Source organism: Arachis hypogaea, chromosome 19 (genome assembly GCF_003086295.3).
Source record: "Arachis hypogaea cultivar Tifrunner chromosome 19, arahy.Tifrunner.gnm2.J5K5, whole genome shotgun sequence".
NCBI classification, from domain to species: Eukaryota; Viridiplantae; Streptophyta; class Magnoliopsida; order Fabales; family Fabaceae; genus Arachis; species Arachis hypogaea.
In genome coordinates, this window is record NC_092054.1 from 148,681,954 (window position 1) to 148,693,472 (window position 11,519).

Below are 11,519 nucleotides of genomic sequence, written 5' to 3' on the forward strand. Positions count from 1 at the left end.
ATGTATTAATTAACTTGTAATTGATTTTTTGGACAATCTATTACTATATTTAGATTATGTTTCAGATTCTTGAATTATTAGTGGCATTAAAGTGCATTGATGAGCAATCTAATATAAGTTTTAAGACAATATAGCAACTTCTATTAAAATTTGTGGTATGCTCTATAACACTTAACCAAATAATTTTACTCATTATAAGTTGTAAATGTAATGCTAATAAAGTACTATATTTTATTATATACTAACAGTTCTATGAATTCATTGATGTTTGTAGGCAGATATATTAGCGAAGTAGATTTAAACAAGAAGATGTAGCCGTATGTTTATAAGTTGAATCTCATTAGGGAGCCAATGAAGAATCTTGACAATATGTACAATAAATTGGTTATTTAGTCCAATAGAGATAAATAATAAATTCAAAAACTCTCATTCAATTATTTCACATCAAATTTCAAATTTAAAATTCCCTAAATTTCAAATTTTTAAAAATCCATCATCTGAAATCCTAATTTAGTAAAATATTTTAGTCCAATACTCTTTTCTTTCTCAATCGGCGGCCACCCCACCTTCATCAATAATCATCCCATTTCACTATTGCTACTTGACTTGCCACACGCCACTCTCTCTTAGTAAAAATAACCATCTATTTAAGGATAAAAATAATCATCTGCATACCTAATGAATTAAACATCTAACATATTTTAATTATATATAACTAAACCCAATCCAATCAAAATAATCATCTACATAAAAATTAAAATAACCATCCACATACATACTAAAATGACCATCCTAAATTAACCATTAAAATAGAAGAAGAAGAAGAAGAATAAACAGAAAAAATAACTATGATCATCCAACAATTTAATTTTTATTAAAAAAAAGAAAAATGCATAATTTGACACATATTCTTATGATTTGATGTAACCATAAAACTGAAAAAACAAAAAATAGAAAAAAAAGTTTGAACAGATGAGGAGACACGAGTGAGAATAAAAAATAAGCAATTGAGTGTTTGATTTGATATTATCTTCAAGCATGCGTGATGCCGTCGAAGCATGCGACGTACATTCCCCACACCGCTGGTAGGTACTCGGTGAAGCGTTTCAGGAAGGCACAGTGCCTGATTGTTGAGAGGCTCACTAACTCCCTCATGATGCATGGAAGAAACAACAGTAAGAAGCTTATGGCTGTTAGGATCATCAAACACGCCATGAAAATCATTCACTTGCTTACTGACCAAAACCCTATCCAAGTCATCGTTGATGCCATTATCAACAGGTAGTGATTGTTTGTCCGTAGATCTATGGATTTTTATTGCTATGAACAGCGGCGTCGTTGAGCTTTTGGTGGTATATGCGGGAACTCGTGGCGACATAGGCTGGAGTCTGTGACAGCGTCGATGGCACGGTTACGTGAGGGGATGGAAGGGGTTATATTCGCGGTGAGGCTCCAACAGCAGAGGAGGCGGCACAGAGCTGCTCCGGAAGGGGATGAAGCTGCTTCGGGATGGGGACGGCCATGCTGAGGTTTGGGTTACCTGGTCACCGGATGGTTGCCGCCGACTATGAGGAGAGAGGGGACTATGAGGCACAGAATGAGTGTAGGTAGCAGATGGAGGGTGACGGCTCTACTAGAGTTTGGGTGTAGGGACTATATGTAATGTGAATGAATTTAACTACTAATCCTAATTTTTTAAATTTCAAAATCTGAATTTAAATAATTAATTAAAAATCTAATTTTTAATTTTTAAAATACCTTCATTTTTAAACCCATTGTACACATTGTACACTAAAACTATTAGCTCCCCCATACTTTCTCTTATAAATTTATGCAACTTATTGCTAATTTGAAGTTTGTAAGTTTTTTTTTGTCTATTTAGGATATATAGTTTTTCCTTAGCAACATGCATAACACTCATGTCAAAATTTTATGGTTTAGATATATGTTTCCATTAAGAAGGTGACTATGGATACCTGATGGTAATTTTCATTGACGAACGCATAATCTATTACTTAGACACTCATTTTGATGATGAAAATTTTTTTCATCGTAAATATGTTATTAATACACTAATAAGACTAACAACATATTTTTTTTACCATTGCATTTGCTAATATTTTGTTTTTAATCTTTAACTATTTAATTGAAAATAGACAAAATCATTTGAGCAAATTACCAAATCAAGTTTTTATAAAGATGATAGCATTCAAGTATATAATAAACAGTTTTATGACTATAAAATCAAAAGACACAAGATATATTTTAAGAGGTAATGACCAAATTAGTACCCGAAAGATTCAAACGCTGACATTTTGGTACCTCACTATTGTTATTGACAAAATAGTCCTTAAAAGATTTTAAAATTTGACAAGCGTCCACGAGTTCACCGGAGCACATTTCCGGCAAGCACAATGCTGACATGGCCACTGTGTTTTGATGACATGGCAAATACCTCCCCCCCACCCTAATTCTTCTCCTTCTCTTTCCCCCTCCCCAACGCACTCCCCCTTTCCCCTTCCTGAATGCATTCTCCCCCCTCCCCAACCCTAATCCTTCCCTCCCCCTCTCTAACCCTAATTCTTCTCCTTCTCCTTCTCCCTCCCCAACGCACTCCCCCCTTCCCCTTCCTGAATGCATTCTCCCCCCTCCCCAACCCTAATTCTTCCCTCCCCTCTCTAACCCTAATTCCCCATCTCCAATGCACTTCCCCCCTCCTCAGTCCAAAATCCCCTTTCTAAACCCTAATCCCCTTCCCTTGCCTCTTTGAATTCTAATCCCCATCGACACTGCACTGTCGCCATCTCGTCGTCGGGTCTTCTGCATCCGCCAATGTCTCCTTCGTAGCATTGCGTTGTCTGCACGCCTTCACCGCTGTCGCCTTCACTGCTTGTATTTGCTTGCTGCTAGCCCCCAGTCGTTGCCATGCCTCCTCTGTCTGGGTTCCATCTTGGCTCTATCGTGTCCTGCCCCCTCTGTGTCTGGTGTTCTTCTTCTATTCTTGCTTTGGTGGTGTTTGTATTAAGTTTTATTTTATTTTATTTTATTTTGATTATTGTATATAAATTTGTTTCTGAGTTTTATTGTGATTAATCTTTTTGAATGATAATTTAACCTAAAAATTTGGGATAATTTATGATTTGGGACAACTCTGTTGATGTTGAGGTTGTTGTTGCTGTGAATGGTGGTGTTGAGGGAGGGAGAGGGAAGTGTGCGTTGGGGAAGGGGGAGTGGTGGAGAGAGAGTGGTGGAGGTTATTGTTGCTGTTGATGTCAAAGTTGTTGTTGTTGTGAATGGTGGTGTTGAGGGAGGAAGAGAAAGTGTACGTTGGGGAGGGGCTTGTGATGCGGCGGGGACTGTGATTTGGGAGAAGTGTGCGTTGGGGATGAGGGCTGCGACAAGGAGGGAGAGGGAAGGGGAGGGAGTGTGCGTTAGGGAGGAAACTTTGGGGGTGGTTTGCCAAGTCACCAAAACACGGTGGCCACATCAGCACTGTGCTTGCCGGAAATGTGCTTCGGTGAACTCGTGGGTACGCTTGTCAAATTTTAAAACCTTTTAAGGACCATTTTGTCAATAACAATAGTGAAGTACCAAAATGTCAGCGTTTGAATCTTTCGGGTACTGATTTGGTCATTACCTCTATATTTTAATGTAGTTCAAGTTGGAACTCTACAACTTGGATAATGAAGTGGATATATATGATGTTTGAGTTTAAACAAAAGAGTAACAATGAGGTGAGCACCTAAAATAAATCTCTAATTTTTATACTCTATTTTGTGATACTAATATATTATTCATAAATTGTAGTTTGAGGATCATGATATTCACATGATAATTGCTGTGCAATTACTCAGGAGTTGTTGCAACTAGAAAAAATCACAAATTATAGTGTCGGCCAATAAATTTTGAAATATGCACACAAATCATGAGATGTAAAAATAATATTAGTAATCTAAAATAATAAAAAACTTTAGTTATTGAGTATTTATTTGTTTGATGGGTGTACTTCTCCAATTATTTTACTTCGATTATTCATGGATGACTTTTACAATAGATGTTTTCTGCTTTTTTTGTCCTAGAATTTTTTTCTAGTTTTATGCAATATATTAGTTTAACTCATTTTTATTATGAAGTAATGTTATTTTCATTTATTATTTTAACAAATATGTCTTACAAATATTATGTATTGTCAATTATATTTTATTTATAATAATTAATTTATTTAAAAAAATTATTGTAATTTTTTTATTTGTTTACATTCTATTTATACGTTTGGAAATATAGAATCTTGATTGATGTTTTGAACATGTATAAAGTGTTCAGGACCACAAGAAAAAAAATATGTATAAAGTGTTGGTGCTAAAATTACTCCAACGTTTAGTTATATTACACCTTTATAGAAAAAAATTATTACATTGGTCGCTATGATTATAATTACTATATTGGTTATAAAATTTAAACAATATTTAAAAAATATAGTTAAATTTTTTTTAAGCGTTCTGAGAATTAGATAGACATCATAATCACAAGTATATTTTTAGGACCATAGCCAATAAATTTATATTCACTACTTGACTAATTAGAAGATCAAATATCTGTAAAGTGTTAATCTCAATTCTCAGACTTCAGCATGCTCATCATTTACATAATATTTGTCTCTGGTATTTTTTTTATGAGCAGGTAACATAGAATTGAATTATGTATCCAATAGATTATGGTTGTGTTCATCAAAGAAATAAAAAATATGCCACTCTCGAATTTCAGGTATAAATTTAACATTCACTTGAGCTTCATACTCAATTCTTGTTTTCAATCTAGGCTCCTTTAATACTTTTCCTACCTAATTTTTGCCGATGACATACAAACTTTTGTTTGTAAATCTCACCAATACTATTCATGAAAGTTTTATTATTCTTCCTTGCACTAAAACCATTAGATTTTGAGTACTTCGGATAAAAAGTAAATGCAAGTTGCAAAGTAGCAAAGTGATATCTACCAATTTCTTTCACATAAATTTCAGTGAAATTTAAAATTTTAAAATTGTAATGTCTTGCACAGAGTCAACCGCATATGCAACTTCAAGGATATTCATTGACAGATTAGTTTCAGAAAAATACTCCCCTCGATAAAATTATCTTTCAAATTTTGTTCGAATTCATACTGTTCATCCATCATATCTTGATCACTTACTAGTTCTTCTTATTGGTTAATGTCATCGTCCTCCTGGTATTAGTCATCCATCTCAGTATTCATAAATATATCTGACATCTTAAAACTATCCAATAAAAAAGACAAATAGGTTCCTGACCTTTTAAAATGCAGACATTTTTGTCCCTCAAGATTGAAAAATACATTTCGATCCCTCACCATGTAAATTCCGTGACAATTAAGTCCTTCCGTAGAATTGGTGCTCGAAACGGTAATGGAGATTGCTGAAGTGGAGGGATGGAGAGTGATGTGTCCGTTACGGTTGTTGAAGTGGATGGAGAACAAATTATTGGAGGACAAATTGGTCCTTAATGGCCAAAACGACGCTGTATGCATCCCCCAGTTTCATGCCCATCATCCCAGACCTCTTCTTCTTCTTCTTCCATGGCAGTTTCATCACGCCCTTTCTCCCTCTCTCGTCTCACACACCTCTCACTCCACAACCCTTTCTTCCATGCCACTATTGGCTTTCTCAAAGTCCACCTTTGATTTTGAGGTATAATTCCAAAGTCTCATTAATTGTCGAGTCTTAACCAATCTTTAAGGATTGTTCTCACGAATTAGATTCTTAAGCGGTTATGGAGGGTGATATTATCATGGTCATCAAGGTGAACATTTCAGTTGTGATATCTTTATGCTATTGTTATTGGATTGGTAGATCAATTTTTGCAGGAACAAGAAGACTTCTCTTTTTTAGCTCCTATCATATGTTTCTTCCTCTTCATCCCTTTCAACTTCTCAAGTGTGCACTTGAGAGGCAACACTGGATTCTTCTTTGCATGGCTTGGAACCTTCAAACTCATTCTCTTTGCCTTCAATAAAGGTTCCTTGTTCTCTGATCCATCAACTTCTTTAGGACGTTTTGTAGCTTCTGCTTCCCTTCCTATCAAGATCCAACAGAATCAACCACACATCAGATCCAAAACCTCTCAAGATGGCAAAAGCCCACCACCTCCAAATCCATCAAAATATTCCAAAAATTCACATTTTGTGACCAATCCATCTTCAGAAACACCAAAAGCCAATAACCAGAGCAAAGAAAAGACATCTCCTACCAACCCCAGCAAAAGTCACACGCCACTTTTACCATATGCAATAAAGGCTATTCTTTTGGCTTCTTTGGTGAAACTGTATGATTACAGTGATCAGATCCATCCAAAAGTCATTTTTGGCATGTACTGTTTCCATATTTACTTCATGTTAGAGCTTTTGTTAGCTACTTTTGCTGCACTGGCAAGAACCATGGGGATGAAAGGGTTGTGGAGTGAGAAGTGTGTGAGACGAGAGAGGAAGAAAGGGTGCGATGAAAGTGCCATGGAAGAAGAAGAAGAAGAGGTCTGGGATGATGGGCATGAAAGTGGGGGATGTATACGGTGTTGTTTTGGCCATTAAAGACCAATTTATTCTCCAACAATTTGTTCTCCATCCACTTCAGCAACGGTAACGGACACATCACTCTCTACCCCCTCTACCTCAGCAATCTCAGTTACCGTTTCGAGCACCAATTCCATGAAAGGACTTAATTGTCACGAAATTTACATGGTGAGGAATCAAAATGTATTTTCCAATCTTGAAGGACAAAAATATCCGCGTTTTAAAAGATTAGGAACCTATTTGTCTTTTACTCAAAAAATTATTCAATAAACTAGATCATATAACACTAAAACAAATAAAACTCATACAAAATGAAACGAAGGTTTAAATAAATCTTCTCAAATAATTGGTTGTTGTTTATATAATAAAAAATTTCTGAGGATATATAATTTTTTTTTCAACCAATCAATTGAATAACTCATGAAATCAATTATTTTCTTAAAACAATCGAGAATCGATTAGATTAAAAAATATTCGCTAATCAATCGATTTTCAAATAAAAACAATCAATTATTTTCTAACCGAACGAATCAATCGATTACCATAATAAAGAAATCGGTTAGATTTCTGCAGATTGCGATTTCTGCAATTGAAAATTTCGATAAATGATGAACAAATTGAAAATCAACAAGATGGATAATAAAGCAATGAACAAAAATGATGAACGATTACAATTATAGAATTAGATTATTGAAATACAAATTAACCATAGATTATGCACCAATTATTAATTTTAATATTGAAAAAGATAAAATTAGAATATCTAAATCAAAATAAAATTAAAAAAAATTAAGATAGAATTCTAAAAATAAGATACATGACAATAAAATAATAATTTATAAAATAAAAAATAAATTTTAAATTAAATAATAAATGAAAAATTAATTTGTAAATAAAATTAAATAAAACTATTTAATAATTATTTAAAAAAAATTAATAAACATGTTTTGTTACCGGATGAAATGGTCCAAATGTTATGAAAAATTCTTTGCTATGGTATAAATGAGAAATATAAAACGATTTAAATTAATAAATATACTACAAATTATATATATCAATAAATAAAATAATTAAATTATTTATTTAAAAAACTCCAAGAACAATGCTAAGAAAAACTTTTTATTTTTTATTCATTTACTAAGAAAATAACAAGTGAATGTCCATACGTTTTTTTATGTGAAATAGGCTTTCACCTTGCAAAATGGACACGCCTAAGTCCATTTTGCAGGCGCTGCGTCTCCATTTCGCAGGGACTTCATGTGAATTAGCCATATGTGCTTTCTGCTTTGACAATACTTTTGCATAGTACGTTTTCAAAAAATTAAAATATTTTTTATATTTATATTAATAAAAAAGCCGTTTGATCTGTGTTATTCTGAAGTTATAGAGAAGCTGGTATTTAAAGGAAAGAGGATTTGACCCCCCAAAAAAAAAAGAAAATAGAATAAATGAATAAGAAAAAAAGAAAGGAAATAAGAAACCACAATAGCAAATATAAAAACTACTGACCATCATGACAGAATCTTTACATCTAAAAGTTTCCAAGTTTGAATTATTTTAAAATCAAAGACCAACAACGACTTAGTAAATCCCACACAACATCCTTTGCACTTCATCTTACCCCCAAATTAGTATCATAACCATCATCATGTAAATAATGAGTCTCCTTAGTTCATGGCATATTTCTGAGTCCAAGAACGGGCAGTATTCTCGTATTTGGCTCTGTCGGACTTGTACATATGAGCAATCTCGGGCATTAAAGGATCATCTGGATTGGGATCAGTGAGCAGTGAGCAAATTGACAGCAACACCTGCACCAGATTTTAGTGTCAAACAAACTCTGAACCCAAAGCACAAAATTGAGGAGGTAAAAAAATATTCATAATCCAAGGCCAAAAAGTAACCAAATTAAAGCTAAAGCATTTATACCTTGGATACTGTAAGAGCAGGGCTCCACTGCTCTTTCAGAATGTCAAGACATATGCTTCCATTGTTGTTGATATTAGGGTGAAAGACCTTTGTTTTAAAAGAAACCTGCACAAAACTTTTTTAAAAGGTATAATAAAGTAAAAGAATTTAATTTTGATGCGTTGACAGTGTAAAACATTTTACACAGTTGTACAATCACATCCGTTCTTTGGAAGACCATTCTCGCGGTCAATAGAAAAGATAGTTATTTTTGCTAACATGGCATTACATAATTGAATGCACATGTAAACCTGCTTTACATTTATCACCAACAGCGCATCAAAATTAAATTCAAAATAAAATAATTTCCGAATAATAAAGAACCGGAGAAAAAGTATGTAAGGCACATTTGGGGTCAAGGACTTAGTTCTAATTTAGCAAGGAAGAAAAGGGATACAAAGAGGTTATGACTAATTATCATCTTCACAACTAAAACACAAATGATTGGACTAAGTGTCATGGCATGACAAAACAAATAAGAACTCTAAACTAGAACTGAAAAGAAATGCAGAATAAAAGAGAAATATTTTAGACCACGTTATTACAATAGAAGTTTAGAACTAATCAAGATACATAATAACTTAGCAAATATGTACTCTGTTTTTGTTGATTTAGGCCTTTGTCTTTAACAAATTTAGCATCAAATCAATAATCACCTTTGGTGGCTTAAATGGATAGTCTGGTGGGAAGTGAATGTTCACTAGGAATACACCACCAGCATAAGGGCTGTCTGCGGGACCCATAATTGTTGCTTGCCAATGAAACATGTCATCACCAACAGGGCCTGCACAGAAACACATAACATAGACCAATCATGAAATGGCAATGATAAACTCAAAAGGTACAGCCACACAAATATCCTCATATCTCATCATGTGTCAAAAGTTAAAGTCATTTCTAATCCATATATAGTAAGTAGCTTCTTCTATGATGAATCAAGGTGCTTGCCCTCTTTCAACCACATGTCCACTGCTGGTCCTTGTCACCCAACAGCCCCCTTATACTTTCCAAAACTATACTGGTATATCAAAACCATGCATGCACAAGCCAGACAAACTTAAATAATCCTCTGTTTCTCACCCATCATGACTTCAAATTCAAACAAATTTGAATTAGTTTAATAATGGCAATGCAAGTTCAATAACAGAGCATTTTAATTTCTTTTGCTAAATGCCAGAGCATAATTTTAATATCCATTATAATACATAGATACAATGTGCATTGCTACAAAAACAACAAGCATACTGCATGAGAAGAGAAAATTAAGAGAAACATGAAATCAGTGTGTAAACCAACCAGCACTGCAGGAAACAGGAGGATCCTTCTGTAGGTCCTTCAACTCCTTAGTAATGCGTTTGGAAGCCATTAAAACTATGCAAAGTTCAAGATGCCAATCCGAGGCTTATCACTCCTAAAGTTTCACATAAAAAAATGATTGTCAGAGACAAGGCACCTTTATCATGACCTGCTATTCAATTTACCAAAACAGGACATAAAACAAATAGCATGAAGAATCTATTAACAAAATTATGATTTTTCCACCAAATTACCAAATTAATTAGTAAGTAGCCTTTGTCAAGAAGAATTTGCAACAGAAGATTATCATCAAACTCAATTTCATATTAAATTATATCATTTCCACAGAATCTTCCAACTTCCAAGTGCAACGATTAGGAACTTCGAACAGGACACAGTGCACAAAACACAACAAATAGCCAGGAACCAAAATAATAATAACTATGAATTCTATAGTAACAGCTCATACAAGGTTTACGGGGGATAAAAATCTAAACCAATTATTTAATCATTCAAAGGAAAAAAAAAGGTACGAATTGCTCGTTGGTTAATAAACATAAGTGGTCTTCTGATCCGATCATAGCCAACACTTGAGTTTCGTGAACCCTTACAATTTCAGAAAATTATATAAGGGTTTAGGGTTTCCAAGAATTTCTCCAACGCAAAAACGCAAACGAATTTCCTTTTAACACACATAACGTGAAATGAAACATCACAAACAAACACAGAGTCAAGGAAAGAAAGATGATCAAGTAAAAACCAAGCAAACCCTAGAAACAAATCTAAACAAAAATAACAGGTGATGATGATGATGATACGATGAAAAGGAGTCAACTTGGGTGGCGATATGAGAAATTCAGCCGAGCAATCACGAGTTTGAGATAAAAAAAATTGAAGGAAAGTTAAAAGAGAGAGAACCTTGAAATCCCTAGGTAGCTAGGGTAGGGTTTGAAAGAATTAGAGTGAAGGAGTGATTGCGTTGCGTTGCGTTGCGTTGCGTTTGGGAAGGTTTGAGTGAGTGGGTTTGCTTAGAAGTTATAATTCGCACTTAAATAGCGTGTTTCTGGTTTCGCTGCTGCTTCTTCTCTTTTCTCAATTCGATTCTTTCTTCCTTTCCCATGCAGCCACGTGACCTTTCCCTTCCTATTCCATTCACTCGCATACAACAATTTTCTGTATCACTATTAATTTTAATTTACTTGCTTACGTGCTTTAAATCTATTTTTTCATATATAATTAAATAAATTATGTATGTAATTTAATTAAATTTTAAATACATTACTTTAAAAAATATCTAACTGCATAAATTCAATTAAATAGTTGTGTAATATATCAAAATTAAATTTATAATAAAAATAAACAAACTGATCTATAAAATTTTAAATTAATTAAGATTAAAATAATAAATATTCATTAGGATTAACTACCAATTTCAAAATTCGAAAGATTCATTCGCGGGCATAAAAGTTTCTAAAACATGTTGCTGACAAAATATTCTTTTAATGATTTAAAAATACAACAAAAGTAATCAATAAATATTATATTTTTATATTAAATTAAAAAATTCACTTGACATAAAATTATCAAATTTAAAAGATAAAAATATCTTATTTTTTTAATGATAATCGTAAAAATTTGTTTTAAAATTTTATCTCTAAAGTTTATTTTTAGAA

At 33.3% G+C, this 11,519-nt stretch overlaps 1 protein-coding gene across 1 annotated transcript; it reads right to left on the reverse strand.

Annotated features, from left to right (window-relative positions):
• Positions 1-8,055: 8,055 nt before the first annotated feature.
• LOC112776546 (ubiquitin-conjugating enzyme E2-17 kDa) lies at positions 8,056-11,053 on the reverse strand. The gene is made up of 5 exons (XM_025820745.3): positions 10,765-11,053; positions 9,847-9,961; positions 9,207-9,334; positions 8,512-8,616; positions 8,056-8,393 (listed from the first exon to the last, which is right to left on the reverse strand). The coding sequence occupies exons 2-5, from the start codon at positions 9,914-9,916 to the stop codon at positions 8,250-8,252; spliced, it is 447 nt and encodes a 148-aa protein (XP_025676530.1). The 5' UTR covers positions 9,917-9,961; positions 10,765-11,053; the 3' UTR covers positions 8,056-8,249.
• Positions 11,054-11,519: the final 466 nt, after the last annotated feature.

Excerpts from the sequence above, each read along its gene's own strand:
- LOC112776546 (XM_025820745.3), bottom strand. The coding sequence starts at position 9,916 with ATGGCTTCCAAACGCATTACTAAGGAGTTGAAGGACCTACAGAAGGAT. Across the intron at positions 9,335-9,846 it reads TCCTGTTTCCTGCAGTGCTG|GCCCTGTTGGTGATGACATG; the intron begins GTTGGTTTACAC and ends GTTTCTGTGCAG. Across the intron at positions 8,394-8,511 it reads CTGCTCTTACAGTATCCAAG|GTGTTGCTGTCAATTTGCTC; the intron begins GTATAAATGCTT and ends AATCTGGTGCAG.